The 25578-nt window shown below is 28.4% G+C and overlaps 1 protein-coding gene across 1 annotated transcript in view; it reads right to left on the bottom strand.

Annotated features, from left to right (window-relative positions):
- Positions 1-23856, bottom strand: part of LOC113385494 — a 296450-nt gene extending 272594 nt beyond the window's left edge. The window contains exon 1 of the mRNA XM_026623351.1: positions 23551-23856. Coding sequence (XP_026479136.1) covers positions 23551-23587 — 37 coding nt within the window. The 5' untranslated portion in view covers positions 23588-23856. The remainder of the gene's footprint in view (positions 1-23550) is intronic.
- Between the last annotated feature and the right edge of the window lie 1722 nt (positions 23857-25578).

Consider the following 25578-nt stretch of genomic DNA (forward strand, 5'->3'; position numbering starts at 1 on the left):
AATTAACTTCCCATAGGGCAAGTTATAGTAATCGCAAAAAAATCGAAAATGGAAATTTTTATATATCTTCACGTTTCAAAGGTTTCTGAATATTTTGGCATACCTTAGAAAGAATGGATGTGTGTGTGTGTGCGGATACAAATTTTCGTCGACGATTTCGGGAACACCGATCAACCGATTTGAATAATTCAAAAAACATTCGATTCGTATTGATAAGGAGACGTGCTGATTAGTTTTTGGTAAAGGCAGGTCTAACCGTTCCGAAGATACGGGGCAAAAAGTGCCAAAAATGGTAACTCAGTTTTTAAGAGAACGGAGAGTCCGATTTTAATAATTCAACAAACATTTTACTTGTATTGACAAGATGAAGAATTGATCAAATTTTCTAGCGTCTAGCGGTGTCGGAGATCTAATGAAAAAAGTAAAAAAAATGCCATTTTTTTAATTTCAATAATTATTACAACTGTTAAATTATTAACATCTAGTAATATATATAATAAAAAATGCCTTTTGACGGTCAAAAATGATCATTAGACGCACATCAAATTATCAGATATTTTATAGAGATTTTAACAATAAGTATAAATTTTGTTTACATTCCTATGGGTTCCGTACCAATGTTTATCCGTTAGGCGGCAACGCGGCGCTTACGCGCTTTGACATTTTGTCTCTATGCTGTTAAAGCAGTACGTTTGCTTTGAAAAAAAGTACAGAATTTCCAAAAAAGGTCAAAATATTTTTTTTTTCAAAAAAAGTTATTTTTTGTCAAATTTATAGTTTCTCAAAAATCTAATTTTTTCGAAGCAAAATTTTTTCAAAAATGTTAATCGTTTTTAAAAAAATAATAATTTTTGGTACGGAAAGTTCCAGAAATTTACCTTAAGGTACGATGCCATGCGCCCCACTAGTTTTGAAATATTTTGGTAATTTTGAATTTTTTTTCAAAGCAATCGCACTGCTTTAACTGCAAATAGACGAAATATCAAAGCGCGTAAGCGCCACGTCTCCGTCTAACGGACAAACGATGTTACGGAACCCATAGAAATGTTAACAAAATCAATACATATTATTAAAATCTCCATAAAATATCTGATAATTTGATGTGCATACGTCTAATGATCATTTTTGACCGCCAAGTGATATTTTTTTCTATTTTTTTACTGGATCTCCAAAACCGCTAGACCTGCCTTTCCAAAAATTCAATCAGTTCTTCACCTTGTCAATACAAGTAAAATGCTTTTTGAATTATTAAAATCGGACGTTCCATTCTCTTAAAAACGAAGTTACCGTTTTTGGCACGTTTTTCCCTGTATCTTCGGAGCGGCTGTACCTGCCTTTACCAAAAACTAATCAGCACGTCTCCTCACGAATCGAATGTTTTTTGAATTATTCAAATCGGTTGATCGGTGTTCGCGACACCGTCGACGAAAATTGGTATCCGCACACACACATTGTGTGTATGCACGTGTGGATACAATTTTTCGTCGACAATTTCGAGAACACGGATCAACTGATTTAAATCCTCCCAAGATGCACTTATGATAAAATTTTTGTTTCTATGTTAGGTTTTTCATAAAAAACGCCAGACTGCACAGCAAATACATAGCATTTTTATAGCAATTCATATGAAGAAAGGGGCGCAACATACCGTTGCCATAACAATGCTAATATGGCCAATGTAGAAATAATTTTATATTCTTACTAACTTTTTCTAAAAATAACTTCTATTTTCTAAAATTTAATAAAAACTAAACTGAAGTAAATTTATTTAAAACTCAGCTTTTAACAGAAAAATTATTTAAGATAAAAAATTTAAAATGATGAATTTGTTAATTTTTTTTAAATAAAATATATTTAATAATGTTGTTAAAAGTAAGCTAATAACAATTACATGACTATATTAAATTAGTAAACTTTCTGAGATTGATCTTATTCTTGTCAAACATTTACATCTTAATTTATAGTAATCGATAAACGAATTTTTGACAAAAGTATTGAAAGGATAAATTCACAAAATCGACACATTTGCTACATATACTTTGAAGTGATTACATTCATGGAAAAAATGAGTTTATTTCATTCTACTAGTACTAGTATTGTAGTATTATGGTTATGCCTGTTCATTATTGATCAATACTATGAATGTATTCAAAACCTTTTAAAATATTATTTTTGCATATGTATTATATATGCAATCAATTGATATGCAAATTATCAAACGATTCATATGATGAAAACAATCGTATCACTCATTATGTCATTTATAAAATAATTGCCAATAATTAACAAACGATAGTATCTGAGTTTCATTTATTAATGATAATTATTCAATATATCGACAAAACTTCACTAGAAACAGTTTATGATGTAAATAATATATTTCTTCTAAAATAAATTGTTATTTGAATAATAAACTATTTGTAAACATATGATCAAATTAAAAACAAATATGTATATACAAAACTAACGCAGATTTATTAGTTGCGCGGGGTCAGGAGGATTATTTACATTTAATTGAATACATTAATTATATTGATGTAATGGAAAACTAATTTGCTGCAAGTTTTTCATACAAAATAATTGAATGTAATGCATTTAATTTAATTTTGACTCAAGGCTTTATAAGTTGAGCGATTTCGAAAATGTGGACGAAAAATTTTGCCTCATACACACTTGGGATACATATTGTATCACAAATGTTTAGAAAAATGTTTAGTCTTAAAACTTAAAGATATCAAAAAAAATCGGTTTTGATTCTTTAAAACAGTATTAAAAACCAGTATTACATTCTTTAAAAAATAAGCTATAAATGTGTACTATGCTCTAATAATAGAAATTTCTTTGTAACAATAAAGACAATCAAAATAACTTGTATTTCTATGAATTTGGTTCAGAAAAAATTAACTCATATTTCACAAAACAGAACGTTTTTGAAGGGGAGCAAATTATAAAAAGAAGCAAGTATTTATTTATTTATTTATTTAAGGCCTTTAAAAGAAGCAAGTAAATTCTGAGCTTTTTTTAATTCAATTCAACAGATCATTAAGAATGCAGCACAACTACTATAGATATCAAAGTTCTGGCTGCACTTAAGATTATAAATACAGATAATTTCAGTACAATTTTTAGATTAACTAGTATGGTGCATGGCATCGTGTCTTAAGGCAAATTGCTGAAACTTCCCGTACCGTAATTAAAAATCTTGGTAGGGAACCCAAAAAAATTACACAAAATGTGTACACATTATTAAAATCTTTATAAAATATCTGATAATTTGAAGTAAATATGTCCAATACACATTTTTGATCGCCAAATGACATTTTTTTAGCTTATTTTTATTGAGAGTTTATAACCGCTGGACCTGATATCCCAAAAATTTTATCAGTTCTTCATCTTGCCAATACAAGTAAAATGTTTTTTGAATCATTAAAATCGGACGCTACGTTCTCTTAAAAACTGAGTTACCGTTTTTGGCACGTTTTGCCCCGTATCTTCGGAACGGCTAGACCTGTCTTTGCAAAAAAACAATCAGCACGTCCCCTTATCAATACAAATCGAATGTTTTTTGAATTATTCAAATCGGTTGATCCGTGTTCCCGAAATCGTCGACGAAAATTTGTATCCGCACATACATACACACACGCACATACACACACGCACATACACACACACATACATACATACATTTTTTCTAAGGTATGCCAAAATGTTCAGAAGGTTTTGAAACGTAATGATATATAAACATTTTAATTTTCGATTTTTTTGCGTTTACTATAACTTACTCTACGGAAAGTTAACAAATAATTTTATACTCGTTGTTCGAGAATAAAATAAAAAAAACTTTATTTCTTAAAATTACAATACAATATATAAAATAATTGAATTTTACAATATAATGATATAATGAATTAAAATTATATAACTGGACTGGTGTAAATACTGGCAAAGATTATCCTCGTCGAATGTAGAGATCTTGCTACTTATATAGTTAAAAATATGCTTTATCAGCAAGGAGGATCTTGTGGCTAGATATAAGCTATGTCAGCGGGATGGATCCCGTAACTCCTCCGGCCCTAGATGAAAAACCTCGGGGTGCAGGTTGGTGGTTGGTTGTGGCCTTCTTGTTCTTGGGGTGTCTCTACTTCTGGAGTAATTTGTAATTTCTTTTTGTTGTATCTTTGTCTGCAATACTTGAACAGGATATAAATAATAATAATAGTTATAAATATTATATACATGATAATTGACACGATGCTGTTGTTGTTAATTCCAGTCTTCCTTGCATAGAGTTTATGAATTTGTTCTTGATCTTCTTTAATTTCAGATAGCTCATTTACTTGAATTGACTTGATTGCAATTGGTTCGAATGATTTTGAAATGTTGTAGTTGAAATTAAATCTTGGTAAAATAATTGCTTTTCCTTCTATAGACGACTCTTGATTGTAATAGTTTTTCTTGTCAATGCTGAATTTACATAAGTGTGGGAGTTTTAAAAGAAAAATTCCTTTAATAAACTTAGTTTCTTCTTGATGATTGCAAATCATATCGATTCTTGATTGTGTGCTTAGTAAAAGAATATAGTGTGCGTTATTTATTTTCTCTATAATATTGTGTGTAATGTTGACTTGAATTTCATTGCATGTTTTGATGTGAGTGTTATCTAGTTGTAGTAATTTTATGATACATTCTTCGTCGTTTGATAATATGTGTCTAATATTGCAAAAATATTTTTCTGAAACTTTTTTTGCAATTTGTATCGTCAAATTGATAGTTATTGTTGCCAAATGTAAGGAAAGGTTTTGGTGGAATAATGACTCTATTTTCTTTTTTTGGAATTGGGTATAATTTATAGTGTTTAAAGGTTTCAGGTAAAGTGATTGGAAATTTGATAAGAAAAACAATTTTTTCGTCTGTGTAATAATATTGAATATTAAGTAAATTATAATATTTGTGAAGATTACTATCGTCTATGGGAAATGGTAATGACTCTACATTGTATAAATTCTTTACAGTATTAATCATAAAATTCAAATCATCTAATTTAATTACTGAGTTATGAACTAAATTCATCTTAGCTAAATCTAATGATATTTCTAAATCGTTTAAAATATTTGCTAAAATAACTAAACTATAATTAATTTGTTCTAAACTATCTTTAGCTATAAAATATTCATTATGACTAAAACTACCGAATTTTAGATAATCATTGATATCATTCAATTTCCTATTTAATATTACGTCATTTTCTCTAATATTAATAATTGTTTCATTAAAATATTCAATTAACTTATTATTTAATGTCATTTGTTTATTCAATGTTTTTGCATAAATTTCATCGTTAGTTTCTAATATACGTATAGCGTCATCGTACTTTTTGGCATCTTGTGCATCTAAATTCCCTGTAATTTCCTTAATTATGCTACCTAGTCCGTTAATAAGTCCTCTTTTAATTCTTCTAACCGGTCTAATAATATTATATTTATCTTTAATAACATTAATCATAGTATTTGTCAAAGAAATGTATGAATCTAATCTTCTCAAATAATCGTTATGTTTATTATTTAAAATAGATAAAAGTGTATCAAAATCTGTAACCAAATTAGTAATCTGTTGTTTAATCAAATCTGTATTAACATAATGAATAAAAATATGATATTTTTCGATTAACTTTGCATTTCCTAATTCAAAAGGTAAAATTCCAGTTGTATTTAATTCTTGAAGAAAAATTTGATCACTGTTTGCTGCTAGTACTAGGTGTAATATCATTAGTTGAAACAACAACATCTTGTTCACGTGGGATTTGCTGAGTATTAGTTTTTGGACGTTTGAGTTCTTGTTTGTGTATCGTAATATTCTTGTCAGTAAGAATTGTATTTCCTAGATCTTTCTGTACTTGTATCTGTTTGTAACGTGAAGCGGTTTTGTCTCGCGGGTTTGATTTTAAATATGCACGTGTGTTTTCATCGTATTGCAAAGGATCATGTCTTGTTTCGTTATGTTTCGATATTGTTTTGTCTTTGTTGCTATAATTCTTTTCAAAAATTTTCTCATACATTAACTTTGTTCGTTGTTTGTGGTCTTCTAAATAATTTGTAAGAATTTCTGTTTCTATGTCAATGTCAAAAGGAGATCTCGTAGAGAGATGACCTGAAATAATGTCAAATGGTTTTAATTTTGTCACTGAATGTATAGAACTATTATAACCATTAATAGCATAAGGGATAATGTCAAGAATACTAAGATTATTATTTTCGCGTTTGAGAATACGTATATGTTCTAGAATAGTAGAATGAAATCGTTCAATAGGTCCATTTGAATTTGGATGTAAAGGAGTTATGTAGTGGATATTAATTTTATGCATTTTCAAATATTCTTGTAAGGCAGAAGATTTTAGATCAGGACCATTGTCCATAATTAAAGTATCAGGAACACCAAAATGAGAAATAAATAACATTAGAACTCTAATTATATTTTGCGTTATATTAGAAGCGATAGGATATGCTTGCGCATATTTAGAAAATGTATCAATGATTGTGACAAGTTTTTGTTTACTAATTGTAAGAATGTCTAAATGTAAAATTTGAAATGGTTTCGAAGCTGTAGGGGAATTAGAAAATTTTTGTTTTCTAGTGGATTTCTGTCGTATTTTTCAGTAGAACATAATGTACAATTATTAATATGAGTAGTAATATCATTACGAATTGTTGGCCAATAATATTTTTGTCTAATACGTGATTCGTTCTCGTTAATTCCTCGATGATTAGAACAATCTTCGTGAATTGTTTTTACTATTAATTTTTGTTTATTTACATCAATAATATCTTCTTTAAAATCATTACATATAACTAATTTAAATGCTGAATAAGTGAAAGTAGAAGTTAAAATGTTTGTAATGTCAGCAATATATTCGCTATCGTTGACATACAACGCAAAAGATTTATTACTAGTACTAAATTGTTTAAAATATTTTTATTAATTTATTCTCTATATTATAGTAACAATTGCTATTACCTACTCTATTTTATTAGTTAAACATTTTGTTTGAGTTAATTGGATACCATATGCATTGATACCAATTTCTCTCAATTTGCGATAATAAAACATTCAATTGATATTTATATATGATAAAAATATAATTAATCAAATTTATGTTAAAATGATATTAAACATTTTCGTAGCTTAATTTTGAGTTCAGAATTGAAAAGTTTTCTTATAGTTCCATTATCATAATAAATTATGTTTCAAAACAATATTGAATATTTAAGATTCAAAATATAATATCAAAATGTAATTATAAATGAAATGGATGAATAGCAACGTAATCATATTCATTGACTTCGTTATCTAATTCATTACGCAGTATTAAAAATTATTTAATTTATTTCTATTAATTAACGTAATATAATAAAATATAATATTTTTAAATTTATTTGAAATACTATTAAAACTAACTAAAATTTGTCAATATTTTTGTATCGTGAAACCTTAGGCGTGATTCGAGAGTCATCAATTTATTCCTACCGGTGAAAATTAAATGAATCATTTTTTCCTATACTTATAATTTCTGAAATTTGAAATCATATTATGCGATTTATTTGGAGAAACAACATTCGTTGAAAATAATGTATTACATTTAGGCACTATTCGATCTGGCTTGTGCTTTACTATGTGACGGTAAATGTTTGGGTATCTATGAAATTTGGAGTGGACAGGTATAGTGGCATTTTTCTCTTCAAAATTTGAGTGGTCTGTCTGTATTAAATTTTCAGTATGTGGGAAATCTACATATGAATCAGGTTTGTTTGTAGTAAAATTATAAGATTCTGTTTCTAAAGGTTTAGTGTATGTTAAATTAATTTCATTTTCTGTTAGGTTATGAATTTCAACTATGGCTTCATTGTTTTTTGCTAATGTTACGGTATCTGGAATGAAACAATTTGGAAAATTTTGCCTTGTAATTAGAATTTCACCTTCTTTAATGTTAACTGGGACTTTACATTTTTGAATGCATCTTTCTGGTATCTGTTGACTAAAAAGTATTTTTTTTGGACTTTTCAAATAATGTAAATTTAAATTAGTATTAGGTAATACTAGCAATTCATTATTAAAATCAATGAGCGCCTTCAATTTTTTAAGGTTATCAATTCCTAACAACCCATTGAAGGTTTCGTGAAACTTAAATAGATGGAATGAAAGATTTTCATTATTTTGGAATTCACTGAAGCTTGGGATGTTGCATGCAAAATTTTCTGTGTGCGTTGATAGAGCTGTTTTTATTGTACAGGGGTCAAAATAAATGGAACTTTTGAAATATCTATTAGCAATCTCTGGGCAAATAAATGATTTCGTTGAGCCTGAATCAATTAAAATTTTTAGGTCTGGATTTCTTATTTGAATATAAGGAAGAGAATAATTTTGAAAACTGTGAAATTCAACTATGTTTGATTTTGTCGTTGTTCGTCCGTTTGAAAATCCACATGTGGTTCGTCAGAGTATGAATCTTGTTCTAAATCAATGTTTTCTAAATTGTAGAGTCTGTTATGTCGTTGTTTGTTATTTGCGGAATTAATAGTTGATACACCACTCATAGGTGTCCAGTCAGAACCTTTTGTTGTATTGTTCGTTTGATTTGGAAATGGGGAATTTTGTTGGTTAGGTCTTAATGGTTGTTGAGTCATTTGGTTTGTTTGAAAGTTATTTGATTGGAAGCTATTTGGTTGGAAGTTATTTGTTTGGAAATTATTTGGTTGGGACATTTGTGGAGTATAAAAATGCGGTTGGAAATGATGTTGTCTCTTATAATTTGGAATTGCCGTATTTGAATTTCTAGGAAGTGCAAAATTGGAGACGTTTTTCTGATAACTTTGTGGTTTACTATTTCTTTTACTATTGTATCTAAAATGGTCTGAGTCATCTCTAACACTACTAACATAGTCGTCCTTTTCTATAATCCTTAAAGCTTCTTCTAATGACGAAACGTTACGATTTCTGAGAAGTGAACTGTATGGCTGTTTAACGTGTGCTATGAATACGGCCAAGGCACTTTTTTGGAAGTTGTTGCATCTATCTAGGATGATTTCTTTGTTTGTAAGGTGTAAGTATATATAATTATTATAAATTGTAATCAAATTTTGAAATCTTTCATAGAACTGATAAACGGTTTCATTTGGTAATTGTCTCATATGATGGAGATCAAAAGTTAAAGATATATCATCTCTACGGTCTGAAAATTTTGATATTAGTACCCTAACTATATCATCTATTTCTCTAGCATTGGCAATTTCTATAGCATATTTAGCATTGTCATATAGTTTCGAAAAAACTGCGCTCCTAATAATTTCGTTTTGTATACATGTCGGATTACTACTGTCATGATATCTATTCTTGATTTCCCTAACTCTTGAAATAAATGAATTTAGTTCTGCGGGGTTACCGCCAAATGTTGGAATAGTGTCGATCAATATATGATCAAATTTGGGAATGTTTTGAAGGGACATATTTGCTAATGAGTTTGCTAAGTTCTCTATAAAATCAATACCAATTTCCATAAACTAATTCGCGTACGTGGAATTATGTTTCAATGGAATGCAAAAATAAAATAAACTTGTATATATATTATTTAATCAATTAATTAATTAAGAAAATTTTAAACTGTAAAAATTGCTTTCTTATCTCCAGCGATTGAAGGATAAGGGAGGATGGCAATTTTACTATCAATTAAAATTTTCACTCACCAGTTCCAGATGTTTTGGCGAATTTCCTCTTCGCACTTTTTTCACACAATATATATATTTTTTCACTTGCACTTTTGCACACTATGAACTACAATCACCTTTGAATTGATTGGAAATCCTGCGATAGACCTTTCCAAATTCAATCCTATTGATTTTTCTATCACTTTATTGGTTCTGAATTCTAAATGATTGAGATCAACGGATATCTGCGATAGATGATCCTGAATTGATCCTACCGACTGCGCCAATTTTATACTCGTTGTTCGAGAATAAAATAAAAAAAACTTTATTTCTTAAAATTACAATACAATATATAAAATAATTGAATTTTACAATATAATGATATAATGAATTAAAATTATATAACTGGACTGGTGTAAATACTGGCAAAGATTATCCTCTTCGAATGTAGAGATCTTGCTACTTATATAGTTAAAAATATGCTTTATCAGCAAGGAGGATCTTGTGGCTAGATATAAGCTATGTCAGCGGGATGGATCCCGTAACTAAATCAAAGCTAACTCTCAAAATGCTATAGAATCACAAATGATAAAAAAATATGAATGAATATGCGGCATATTTGTGTGTCATCTAATATTCAAGATTTTCTAGATTTTCTTCCGCAATGCAAAATACTCGAACATTTTCCACGATTAGTTAGAGACCCAATAAGATAAATTACTTGCTAACATACGTTAAGTCATTTCTCCGCCGCAGAATGGAGCAGTATAAAAGCTTAACTCGTGCTAAGCAGGAAACTTCCATAGAAATTAACCGAGCTTAATTGTTTCTAATTTGCTTGCTTTGACGCGACGGATGATGTGGGCATCATTTCCAAGAAAGTGTGATTTAAATTGATTTCATTGCTTAAGCCAACATATCCTGCTGACTTTTTTTTTTAATTTATCCACTGTCATCCATATATTATAATGATATATTCCATAAGCAATGGGATTTAAAAAGCATAAAGAACAGTTATTTTCTAATTCTTCCTAGTCATTCCACATATTTGGTTTTTTATTAACTTCTAGCAGGGTGTGTTCTAGTAGTAATAGCAAAAAAAGAGTGCGCGTAAGGTTCACACGCGATTGAAGTAAAAAATTTTCGTTACCACAAAATGGCATTTCAATTGTAAATAAATACATCATACAACAATGTTGAATATTGTTTATTAGTAATATGGTAACACTCGTGATGCACACATTTATTAGTGTCAACCATTAAACACATTTATATAATAATAAGTTATAAATTATATATTAATAATAACAATAAAATCATTTATGATATTTGAAAATGATAACGTAATTAAAGTCAAACTTCAAATATATAATGATCGGTTTGTCATTGTAATTAGCATTTAGGACTTGGACCTTCATTAGTACATAATATTCGTTCACACAGTACATTATGTAAAACAACTCCTAAAGAAAGATTGTTTTCACAATTTCACTCATCATGTAATATTTGCGTTTGAAGCACTTCATTAATTAAAATTAACATACATTCATTGACTGGTTGTATTGTTTTTTACTTTTTCGCTGGCGATATAATCTCATTCTTTGAGCAGCTATAAAATCTGTCTTGCCTAAAATATTTTCCATTTTAATAACTTCAAAGATTTATAGAAGCTACAAATAATATGGAAATTATTTTAATAAACTTATGTTATTTGCGCTTAATATTTAATTATTATATTTGTGCTTAATAAAGCACAAATGCTTTATTTATTTTATTATTTTCATTATAATTTTTTACGGGAAACAGAGTAAAATATTCTTCTGATTCAGGAAAAAATTATTAAATCAAGATTTATACTACGATGTAACCTTAAAATGTTTATTTATCCATGCCGATTTCCTTGTTGATATCGGTACGCGCCTAAAGAAGTTTTACTTCAAAAAACGGAGATACATTTTTTTATACATCTTCACTTTTCAAACGTTTCCGAACAATGTTAGATAAAATGGATGTGTGAGTGTGTATGTGTATGTGTGTGCGCAGATACAAATTTTTGCCGACAATAACGGCAAATACGGATCAACCAATTTGAATAACTCGTATTGATGGGGAGACATGCTGATTAATTTTTGGCAAAGGCAAGTCTAGCCATTTTGAAGATACGGGTCAAAAAGTGCCAAAAATAGTAATTCAGTTTTTGAGGAACGTCTGATTTGAATGAAACATTTTATTTGCATTAACAAAATAAAGAACTGATTAAATATTGAGATGACAGGTCCAGCGGTTTCGGAAATCCAATAAAAAAGGTAAAAATATGCCATTTGGCGGTCAAAAACGATCATTAGACATATGCACATAAAATTATCAGATATTCAATAGAAATTTTATTGATAAGTACAAATTTTGTTGGCTAACTAAAACAGCTACGCAGACGACTGCATTGAAAAAAGTTTAAAATTTACACAAAATTTCAAAATATAAAGAAGTCCAATTTTTCCAAAACTTCAATTATAAAGCTGTTTTAAAAATTTTAATTTTCGGTGCCGGAACTTTACGCAATTTGCTTTAAGGCACGATATCATGCACAACTATATTTGAATCCTTTTTTAAAATCACTGTTTGCATTTAGTGTAAAATTAATGTAAAATATTTATCATGCATATAAACTATTGTAATTGATATAATAAAATTGATAAGTAAATATTAAAATTTTATCATTTTTAAACACATAAAAGTTCAAAGATTTTTATTTGATAAAGAAATCTTATCTCGTGTGTTATAGATTTTTTAAGCAAACAAAAGTTTTGAGGAAGAGAAAGATATATTCCATACTCAAATTTGTAACTAATTAAATAATTTATAAATTATTATCTGGCAGATATGAAATTAGATTTTTTAAGCAACAACGTGGTTGTATTTGTTAAATGTAAATAAATAATATGCATGTAATTAAAAATCTGAAAAAGTAGAGTTTTGTTATATGTTATATGTTATGATGAAAAATAGTGCACTTATTTGCCATCATGAACTGAAATTCAAAAGAGTGTGTTATAGGTGAAGAATACTCAATTAAAATTAAATGTTTTTTGTAAAATAAAAACCATTCTAAAAACAGGAGGCAATTGACCAGTTATCGGCCAGGATAAAAGTGATTTTAAAATAGAGAAGTGCGATAGGAAGGTGAAAAGTTGCATGTATTTTACAAAAAATTATAAATGATGAGAGACCATTGTGGCATGAACATAAATTATTCTGGAATGCAAATAGAGATTTTTAACTTTTTAACTTTTAAAGTAGAGTAAGTTATTGTAATCGTCCAAAAATCGAAATTGAAAATATTTGCATTACTCTACGTTTTGAAGGTTTCTGAACATTTTAGCATACCTCAGAAAAAATGGATGTGTGTGTGTGTTTTGTGTGTTCGCATTTTTTCGTTCACGTTTTCGGGCCCACGCAGCAACCGATTTGAATGGTTCAAAAAACATTCGATTACTATTGATAGGGAGATGTGCTGAATAGTTTTGGGCAAAGGCAGGTCCAGCAGTTACGGAGATAAAGTACAAAGAGTGCAGAAAATAGAAATCGAGTTTTTGAGAGAACGAAGCATCCGATTTGAATGATCTAAAAATTATTCAATTAGTAATGATTGGGAAAAGTTGTTATTAGTTATTGGAAAAGGCAGGCCCAGCCATTTCGAAGATACAGAGCTAAATGTTCAAAAAATGGCAGTTTTGAGAGAACTACGCGTCCGATTTAAATGCTTCAAAAAACTTTCTGCTTGTTTTAACAAAATAATTAATTTTGAAAAAAAAAATTTGTTTGTATATAGACAATAATTCAGATTTTGTTTTTAATTCTGACTAAAGTTCTAATATACTTTAAATAAATAATTTCAACTTTGCAATTCAGTTTATATAATTCTTATAAATATTAGACAATGTTTCAATATTTATAATAATCTATTTGAAAACATTCAATATTCCTCGAACATTTCGTTACGGTACGTTCGAGCAATTTGCCTTAAGGCACGATGCCATACACCCCACTAGTTTTTTAATCAGTTTGTTTAACATCATTCTAGTCTCTACTTATTGCACCAAATATTGTTAATAATAATTTGTGAGTAAAACAGAAAAGTAATAACGTATTTTTGTGGTAAAGAGTCCTGAATTATTGATAATTATTTCATCAAAATTCAACATATTATTATAATTTTTTAAATAAATCAAGGAATTGACTAAAGGAGAGAGAGATGTACGTTACAATTTATCGGCTATAATCTATAAATAGTAATGGCTATATCTATAAATTTCACTTAATTTTACTTTATAGAGAACATGATTTCACATTTTCTTTGTTTTTCTTGTTTCAGTACACCAGCATGTCGGCTATTAAGTTCTTTTTATTTCTCACATTACTAAAAAATGTTGCTGACCACTGGCATAGATCTAAAAACCGATTGATTTGTAAGATATCCATACATTGTGTTGTCATTTTCCATCTCAATAACTCCGATCATTTATTCAGATCTATAATCTTCTGACATGAAAAGCAATATCTAAGAAAGCTTTCTGAATATTTATGCGAATAAGTGGGCACCGAGAATAGTTTGATCTAATGATATTTTTCTATTTTATTTTTCCAAGACATTTTATTTAGTTTTGTTGTAACAATTATATATATATATATATAATATATATATATATATGTATATATATATATATATATATATATATAACAATTTCAAATAAATTGTTTAGTCAAAAACTTTTCCTTGCTTGAATCCAGTTTGTATATACAAATTTAGAAATAATAGTTAAAATCAATTTATATTATTCGTGCTCTATTTAATATAATTTTTACTCATTTTATATCTTTTATTAGTACAACAAAATTTGCAATAAAACAGTTCATCAATAAAGAACAAAATTACTAACGTGTGATCCTAAAAACAATCTAAGCATTATAAAATCCGATTTGAAAACTTGTTTTAGCAATAAAACTTTTTAAGATGTAACGATTTTGTATGAATTATTATTATTACAATATTAATTTAAACTAGTGGGGCGAATGGCATCGTGCCTTAATTAAAATTGCTGGAACTTCCCGTACCAAAAATTTTTTTTTTAAAGATTAACATTTTTGAAAAAAAATTACTTTGAAAAATTAGATTTTTGAGAAACTATAAATTTTTGACAAAAATTAACTTTTTTTCAAGAAAAGTGTATTTTGAAATATTTTGGAAATTCTGAACTTTTTTTCAAAGCAATCGTACTGCTTTAACTGCATAGAGACGAAATATCTAAGCGCGTAAGCGCCGCGCCGCCGTCTAACGGATAAGCTTTGGTACGGAACCCATAGGAATGTGAACAAAATTTATACTTATTGTTAAAATCTCTATAAAATATCTGATAATTTGATGTGCATATGTCTAATGATCATTTTTGGCCGCCAAATGGCATTTTTTTTACTTTTTTCACTAGATCTCCGAAACCGCTAGAACTGCCTTTATGAAAATTTGATCAGTTCTTCATCTTGTTAATACAAGTAAAATGTTTTTCGAATTATTCAAATCGGACGCTCCGTTCTCTTAAAAACTGAGTTACCGTTTTTGGCACTTTTTGTCCCATATCTTGGGAACGACTAGACCTGCTTTCGCCAAAAACTAATCAGCACGTCTCTTTATCAATACGAATCGAATGTTTTTTTAATTATTCAAATCGCTTCATCCGTGTTACCAAAATCGTCGACGAAAATTTGTATCCGCACACACATACACACACGTACACACACACATACATTAATTTTTTCTAAGGTATGCCAAAATATTCAGAAACCTCTGAAACGTCGAGAAATGCAAAAATTTTCATTTTCGATTTTTTTGCGATTGCTATAACTTACCCTACGGAAAGTTAATAACACATTTTTTTCTTTTCATATAAATTACAATCGGCGTATAGAAAACCATTAAGTAATTAGTTTGATAATTAAAAGTGATGTTTAAAAGAAAAACCCAATGGTTCACCTTTTATTTGTGTTCCATAACACATGACTCTAACAAATTTTGTGCAAAGTACTTTTAAGAAAAAGTAGATTAAAAAATAATATATATTAATATATAAGAAAATAAATAAATTATCAAAAAATTAGTAATCAGTTTTAATACTACAATGTTAATCTGTACCGCGATTTTCCATAAATTATGTTTGCACATGTTCGCGAATGAGTATAAATTTATGATTTCCTGACTCCTCAAGTCATTCTGAATCGTTTGCCACTGAAATAAAAAAAACTACGTGTGTGTGTGTGCTTGAACTAAAATTTTATTATCGAAAATTTTCCAAAAACTGGGTAAGAATTAGCGATGAGTTTTTAGATAGCCGAGCCGTTTCTTCATGATTAGCAGATAAGTGCAAAATGAACTGATTTGGAAAATTTAAAAACTATTAGAAAGATTTTAGTTGAGAATCGTTAATCTGATTAGTTTTTGATAACATTGGCCGGGTCGTAATATTATAAAACTAATTTAATATTAATTTCCCGTATGAGTAAGTTATTGTAACCGTCCAAAACTGAAAAATGAAATTTTTTGCATATCTTCACGTTTTGAAGGTTTCTGAACATTTAGGCAAATCATAGAAAAAATGGATGTGTGTGTGTTTTATGATTCAAAAAAAAATTTCTGCTTTCTAACTTTGCTAAATTTTACCCAAAAAAATTTTAACTTCCCGTAGGGTAAGTTATAGTAATCGCAAAAAAATCGAAAATGAAAATTTTTATATATCTTTACGTTTCAGAGGTTTCTGAACATTTTGGCATACCTTAGAAAAAATGGATGTATGTGTGTGTGTGTGTGTGTGTGTATGTATGTATGTATGTATGTATGTATGTATGTATGTATGTATGTACGTGTGTGTATGTATGTGCGGATACAAATTTTCGTCGACGATTTCGGGAACACGGATCAACCGATTTGAATAATTCAAAAAACATTCGATTCGTATTGATAAGGAGACGTGCTGATTAGTTTTTGGCGAAGGCAGGTCCAGCCGTTCTGAAGATACGGGGCAAAAAGTGCCAAAAACAGTACCTCTGTTTTTAAGAGAACGGAGCGTCCGATTTGAATAATTCAAAAAACATTTTACTTGTATTGACAAGATGTAGAACTGATCAAATTTTCATGAAGGCAGGTCTAGCGGTTTCGGAGATCTAATAAAAAAAGTAAAAAAAAATACCATTCGGCGGTTAAAAATGATCATTAGACATATGCACATCAAATTGTCAGATATTTTATAGAGATTTTAACAATAAGTATAATTTTTTTTACATTTCTGTGGGTTCCGTACCAATGCTTATGCGTTAGACGGCGGCGCGGCACCTGCGAGCTTTGACATTTCGTCTCTATGCAGTTCAAGCAGTGCGATTGCTTTGAAAAAAAGTTCAGAATTTTCAAAATATGTCAAAATGAAGAAAACATTTTTTTTCAAAAAAATTTTTTGTTTTCAAAAAAAAATTTTTTTCTCAAAAAAAAATTTTTTTTTCAAATAAAAAAATTTTTTTTTTCAAAAAAAGGTATTTTTTTGTCAAATTTATAGTTTCTCAAAAATCTATTTTTTTTTTAAGTGAATTTTTTTCAAAAATGTTAATCGTTTTTAAAAAAATAATAATTTTTGGTACGGGAAGTTCCAGCAATTTGCCTTAAGGCACGATGCCCTAATTGCCTTAAGACAGAATTCCACTTACAGCTAGTTTCCGAATATTTAGATACGACACGGGGACAACTTCTCGTGCAATTTGCCTTAAGGCACCATGCCTTACACCACTAGTTTTGTAAATAATTGGAATATGTAAAATTAGTTGTTTTGGCCAACTGCATTGATTATTAACTTCCCGTATACCTTAGAAAAAATTGATGAATGCGTGTGTGTGCGGATACAAATTTTCGTCGATGATTTCGGGAACACTGTTCAACCGATTTGAATAATTCAAAAAATATTCGATTCGTATTGATAAGGAGACGTGCTGATTAGTTTTTGGCGAAGGCAGGTCTAGCCGTTCCGAAGATACGGGGCAAAAAGTGCCGAAAACGGTAACTCAGTTTTTAAGAGAACAGAGCGTCCGATTTTAATAATTCAAAAAGCATTTTACTTGTAATGACAAGATGAATAATTGATCAAATTTTCATGAGGGCATGTCTAGTTTCGGAGATCTAACAAAAAAAGTAAAAAAAAATGCTATTTAGCGGTCAAAAATGATCATTAGACATATGCACATCAAATTATCAGACATTTTATAGAGATTTTAACAATAAGTATAAATTTTGTTTACATTCCTATGAGTTCCGTACCAATGTTTATCCGTTAGACAGCGACGCGGCGTTTACGCGCTTTATATTTTGTCTCTATGCAGTTAAAGCAGTACGATTGCTTTGAAAAAAAGTTCAGATCTTCCAAAATATGTCAAAAAAAAGAAAACATTTTTTTTTTCAAAAAAAAGTAATTTTTTGTCCAATTTATAGTTTCTCAGAAATCAAAATTTTTCGAAGTAATTTTTTTTCAAAAATGTTATTCGTTTTTAAAAAAATAACAATTTTTGATACGGGAAGCTCCAGCAATTTGCCTTAAGGCACGATGTCATGCGCCCCACTAGTTTTATATTATATTCATATTATATTTAAACCAAGAATGAATTGTGTCCATTTGCGGAGTATACTACAAGCAATAAAACTTGTCTCCAGCATTATATCTTGCAGTAAATATGATCAATATTTGATAAATATTCCAATAAATAACAAAATAATATCACAAAATGCTTACAATTTTCCAAATCACTCCAATAATATATCGTCTTTTAAGTGTACAATATAAATATATACTAAATGTAATAGACACCACTTCGAATTAATGGCCCTTTGTTTATAATGGTACATTTAAAATCAGATGGATTACAAAATGCGTCAGAAGAGGGATGTGTCTTGTAAACTGACATTAATTGACTTTTAAACAAACACGGAGGGTATATATCGGCGTCGACTGTCAAATTATATTCTTCTGTCTGCTGGTCATAAAAATAGGATATCATGTTACTCATTTAAAAATCTATTAATAGACTAAATAAATACATTTTGGAAAAATTCACCAAACGAAGAATAACTAGTAAATAGTAGTAGTAGCATGGCAACGTGCATTAAGGCAAATTGCCGGAACTTAACGAAATGTTCGAGAAATATTAATTATTTTCAAATAAATTATTATAAATACTGTATCATAGTATAATATTTATATAAACTGAATTGCAAAGTTAAAATTATTTATTTAAAGCATATAAGTGAGCTTTAGAATTTTAAGCCGAATTAAACATAAAATTGAATTATTTTCGATATACAAAAAAAATTTTTTTTGAAAAAAAAATTAATTTTTATTTTTTTCCCAAAACCAATTGTTTCATCAATACAAGCAAAAAGTTTTCTGAATCATTCAAATCGAATACTTAGTTCTCTCAAAAACTGCCATTTTTTGCACATTTAGCTCCATATCTCTGAAATGGCTGAACTTGCTTTTGCCAAAAACTAAACCAAATGTTGTTTGAATCATTCAAATCGGTTGATCCGTGCACACAAACCACACAGCTCCATTTTTTCCGTGGTTTGCCAAAAGGTTCAGAAACCTCTGAAACGCAAAGATATGCAAAAATTTTCATTTCAGATATTTGGCCCAGCATCGTGCCTTCAGGCAAATTGCTGAGACTTTCCGTACCGTAATTTAAAAATTAAAAAAAATTGAAAGATTTTATTTTTTGGGGATTTTTTGAAAATGTTAAGACTTTTGAAATTTTGTTTTTTTTTCCAAAATTTTTATAATCAATTGAAAATTTGGGCTTTTTTTAATACCTATCTAACCTTTTTAATGTTCGAACAAATTCGAATTTTTCTTCAAAACTTTGAAACCCATCCAGAAGTGACTTGATTCTTAAGGTCGAAAATATCGAAGATGTTTGTTCGAAATATATAATAATAAAAATATAAGTGAACTTTAAACATTATAAATCTTGGTACGGTACCCATACAAATGTAAACAAAATTTAAACTTATTATTATAATCTCTATGAAATATCTGATAATTAGATGTGCATAATTCTAATAATCATTTTTGGCCGCCGCTGGACCTAGATTCCCAAAAATATAATCAATTTTTCATACGTTCAAGTTAAATGTTTTTTTAATCATTCAAATCGGACGCTTAAAAACTAAATCGCCATTTTTTGCCCTTGGCCCGTATTTTCGAAATAGCTCGACCTACCCTTGACAAAAACTAATCAGCACGCCTTCCCATCAATAGTTAGCAAACATTTTTTGAATCATTCAAATCGGTTGATCAGTACTCTCGAAATCGTCAACTAAAATACATACACACATACATTTATGTTTTTCAAAGTATAGTGAAGATATGTGAAAATATTTTCATTTTTCATTTTTTTTCAATTACTATAACTTAGCCTATGGTAAGTTAATTACACTAAACGAACATTTTGCTATCTAACAAATCACTTCAATAAGCAGACTTGCCAAAAATAATTCCCGATTTCAAATCTCTACAGATTATCAATAACGAATATAATCTTTTATTTTTTGAAGAGTATTAAATTATTTATATTGAAGATCGTTGATTAGCACGATATTGTCAAGATAATGCAGATGTTATGAAAATATTTCATGATAAATAAAAACAAGCTAATAATATTTAAAAATATGATTGGATCAAACTTTAGTGACTAACTGATCTCATCTCACTAACTGAACTAAGCTTAAGCTCTACTGATGCTTCTATAATATATTGAATATGTATTCATTAAAAATAAAAATATAAGTATTATTACATATTGATTTTGGCAATTTTAATTAAGTAGATGGGCTAGAAGCTTATTGTAACAGCGAAAAGAAGTAACATGCGCTTTTCAAAAGAATATTACACGATATTAAAATATTTCTTAATCGATAAAATATTTCTTGTATCGATTGGACATCTAAATCCCCCTGACACAGTATATAAAGTGTGCAGGTGAGACATTTTTGTCAATTATTATCGACTACTAATTTTAAATTTCATATAACTTATTTCGTTTGAAATGTATCAATCTTTGATAATGTTTTTTTTTCAAAGTTTAAAAAACAGAATCTTTTTTAAAAAATTTAACTTTTGGTACGTGAAGTACCAGCAATTTGCCTTAAGGCACGATGCCATGCACCACTAGTTATTTGCTTGTAAATCTTAGTTTCAGGAGTGTTGAGATCATAATAGGCTGAAGAAATTTAGTCAAAAAACGAGACATTTCAATTTACCATTAATAGTAGCAAAGATTGTGAATGAATCATTATCATCAATTATCGAAATTTATATTACAAACAGTTTAAATTTAAATTTTTTGCAATATCAGTAATCAACTTACAATTAGTATATGTATATTAAATTGTCAATTTAATATATGTAATAACATTACAATTATAATACACAAAATTGTTGAGTTTTCTGGTAACACGATAATAACAGAAAAATTCGTATGGGCTATGGTAACTTCATTAGATAATTCAATTAAACATGTATCAAGGAAACTTAAGGGGCACAACTAGTGCAGCCGCCTAAAAAAAAGGTGATTTTTGGGAATTTATATTAAAAAAATTACTTTATCAATCATTTCAAAATTTTAAGAATATATTTACACATGTTTTAAGAATACATAGTAAAATTTTTGAAGAAAAAAATTAAATATTTTTTAAGTTATCGTAGATCTCCAACGGCGCAAAAAAGGCCCTTCACTGCTGCAGTGATTTCGGCCTTCTACGTGGATGAAATTTTAAAAAAAATCTCATTAAAGTAGATAATATTGTCTGCAAAATGACCTACGATAAAAAAAGTCTAAAATAAACAAAATGGCGGCGTTTTAAAAAAAAATTCGAATTTGATCCAAAATTTTGGTCGTTTTTGGACTGCCAAAATTCGATTTTTGATCCGATCAAAAAATCGATAGTTCATTTTACGGAGAACTATATATAAAACATGTAAAAAAAAATTTGATAGTGATCGGATAATTTGTTTTTGAGTAATCGCTGCAGCAAATTCTGAAAATGCTGTTTCGAGAAAAACGCGTTTAAAGATAAAATGATCGTTATACTATATACTAGGGAACGGTATACCGCCGGATTTTTCGAACGAATTACCGGTAAACCGCCCGATTTTTCGGCGGTATTTTTACCGGTATTTATTCCAAAAATACCGGTATTTTCGGTATTTTTACATAAGCGCTATTTGATACATAATACCCTAAAGCTTAAATTTCTCGGAACAAATTTATCTTTAAATTTCACAATCGCATAAACAGCTATATCTTCAAGTGATTCTATAAGATAAACAAATGTCAAATATTATCTCAACTCGTCATTAAACTGAATATTTATTGCTTTCCAAAGGGCTTCATATTGTGTTACAATAAATAGAATTGGACTGATAGATAATAATGTTTGTTTCATCTTTTGTAAAAATGTAACGGTTTTTTAAGTGATATTTGCACCAAAATATTTTATATCATACAGATTACCCCTGCGTAATCCTTATTTTTTTGTAACTTTATACATAATAATTATGATAATTACTAAATATTTTTGCTCCTTATTACAATTATAAAATATTATTTTTCAAAAACGTTTCGAAGTTTGAAAATACTATAGAAGCATCACATTGTTTTAAATAACAATACTCAACAATTACAGTAACTTATTATTTATCTCGATAAAGAATCCGATCTTAAATTAGTGTAGAAATTTTTTTTTAAATATTGGATATTATGCTAATTTAACACATCGGATACAGACAATACAGTTTATTATAATAATGTAATATAATCTTTTATGAGATTTTAGTCTTTCTTACTCATAAGTTTGTTTATGGTGAAAAGGCTCAATATACTCGATAGTGATAATGAATTAATTAAACTGTATATACTTTTGTTAAATTATTATTTAAAAAAATGAACTTATTGTTTTATTTTATTGTTTAGTTGAATATAGTTGTAGTTGTATATGCATTTTTTTATATTTGTACTAGTAACTTTCAATTTTGTTTACTTTTACGGTAATTTACCGGTATTCCGGTTTTAAAATGAAAAATTACCGAAATACCGGTATTGAAATTTTCCATCGGTACTGCATTCCCTACTATATACTATATATATACTCTTTAAATAGATGTAACTCAAAAACTATTTAAGATATCCATTTAAAATGTTGGTATGTTATTTTTAAAGGTATAACCTATCGAAATATGGAAAAATTGAAAATTCGATTTTTGGAAAATTTCACACTAGTTGTGCCCTTTAATGTATCAAAGAATTTTTTTTGCCTAAACTCCTGGAACAACACTATTTTTTGTGTCACACATATATGACATCTAAATTAAATAATCTTTATCTATATTAAAACATTATTTTGCTTGTACCAAAATGCGTATGTCTGACATATATGTCTGGCATAGCTCATATGGAATTTCTTAGCGTCAGGCACATATGACTGACAAGGCAATTATTAATAGTATTTTAGTCTTAATATTTTTTTATATTGTCTTAAAAATATTAAATATTATCAAATACATGTATATCTGTATTAATATTTGACGTTTACTATATAATGAAAAGAATATAATGCACTGTTCTAGGATGAGCGTTCGACAACAATATACCTAATTAATTATGTCAGAATTATATATATATATATATATATATATATATATATATAATAAATTAGCCGCAGGTTTGGTCTAAAACATAAGCTAACAAATCAAACCACTTAAACAAATATTATTCTAACCTGTGACTGCCAAAAGTAAACATATCCAGAAATCCATAGTCCTTGTCAATTCTTTGAAATATCAACTACAACTTGTACTCTTTTAAACAAATACACCGTGATTCCTTTAAATCACACACGCCGATAACAGGTTTACTTCCACTGACATTTTCACCGCGTCGTTCACCAAAACAATTAGGTTATAGAAGCAACAAATATACACTGTTTATTTCCAATAATTGTCACAACAATTAATTAATGCATGTCATTACATTCTTCATATAAAACTTGAAATAAAACACTTGGAAATATTATTTTCACATAAGTCAACCAACAGTCTACTAATTGTCTATGACAATTCGTACACTTTTGAGGGAGTTTTCACATGATAGATTAAATCAGATTATTTCGACAATCTTTTAAATTGATAATAGGTTGTGTTACATGACTAGATCAAACTGTTTTAGGTTATAGTTATGTTATTTTTATGTCAAAATTTTCATTTTTCGTTCAGGTAGCTTTTTCAATAATAAACGCAACGCGCGTACACACGAAGCGACTCGACTGAAGTGAAGTTTGCGTTTGAGCGCCGAACGAAACTGCTCGATACAGTGAGATAGAGCGGTGACATGGATAGAACAAGCCATGAAAAATGATTTTGCAAGCACTATAAATGAAATTTAAATTGTTAAGCTATGATTGAAAATGAATGCGACGTACTAGCATTGTCCTTAACATAAATCAATAGATGATATATTTACGAACAAAAATTTACTTATTTTATAGAGATAATTGAAAAATTAAAATTAGTTTCTTTCTTTTTAGATAATTCATTTCAAATAAAATAATACTTTAAATTTGCATAATTTGCTGATAAAAAATATTAGTTGCATAAAAAATCTGATGTGAAGAAAATATATATGAATTTTAACTTCTCGTGGGGTAAGTTATTGTACATCCAAATCGAAATTTGCATCCACAAATCGAAAATATTTTTTTTAATTTTCAACATTTTTTTTCTTTGAAATATCAAAAATGATTTGAATTTTAATTTTAATTCTAGCTAAAATTCTAAAGCTCACTTATTTACTTGAACTAAATAATGTTAACTTTTCAATTCATTTTATATAATTCTTCGACATATGAGATTAAGTATTTCATTCTAATTTCGCTTGATTAAGTTTGTTTATTTACTTTTTATTTAAACATATATGATCGTCGTCCGCATTATAAGATCTTATATTTTGTCTACAAAATACGAATAATGAAAGTTACAGTATTTACCATAATCTATTTGAAAACATTTAACACTCACCGAATATTTCCTAACCGTAATGAACATCCAGTACAATGCATTAAAGTAAAATGCCATGCCCACTAGTTATTTTTTAGTTTTTCTTGATCGACCCTCATATATTTTGATAATATGTTTATTATTTTGAACTATAATAACAGACAAATTAATATATTTCAGATTGTAAAACGCTAGGAAGTAATACAAAATATAACAACACAATGTATCAATTTCTATTTGTATTGGACAAAAATATTTGGTTTTTAGAACTAATGAGGCAATTCTGCCGTAACATAGACGATAAGATAGTGTTCTCATAGCAACGCTATCTTATACTTATATATTGGTGGTGACACTGTGAAATATCTATCTATTTGCCGCACGATCATGCGTATTTTACATATAAGTAACAAGAAAGAATCTTATGATAACAAAATCTTTGGTGATGCAGTTATCATAACATTCTTCTTTGCTTTGTTTATATGTAAAATACGCCAGATCGCACAGCAAATAGATAGACATTTTCATAATTTTCACTACCAATAACCTGCATAACATAGCGTTGCCATGACAACGGCAGAATTTCCCCATAAGATTTCACTATATTTTAATGAAAATTTGTCACTTTTAGGGAAATAATTTGACTCTAAATTGAAATTTATACTATAGTAATGAACACGGTGAACCATTCAAACTCAAAATTGGTTATTATTTATTAATTCTGAGGCGAATGTGTGTTTTAATTTGTTTTAAAT

Source organism: Ctenocephalides felis, unplaced genomic scaffold (assembly GCF_003426905.1).
Source record: "Ctenocephalides felis isolate EL2017-DRISC unplaced genomic scaffold, ASM342690v1 CF-g0.4_SCAFFOLD_03571, whole genome shotgun sequence".
NCBI classification, from domain to species: Eukaryota; Metazoa; Arthropoda; class Insecta; order Siphonaptera; family Pulicidae; genus Ctenocephalides; species Ctenocephalides felis.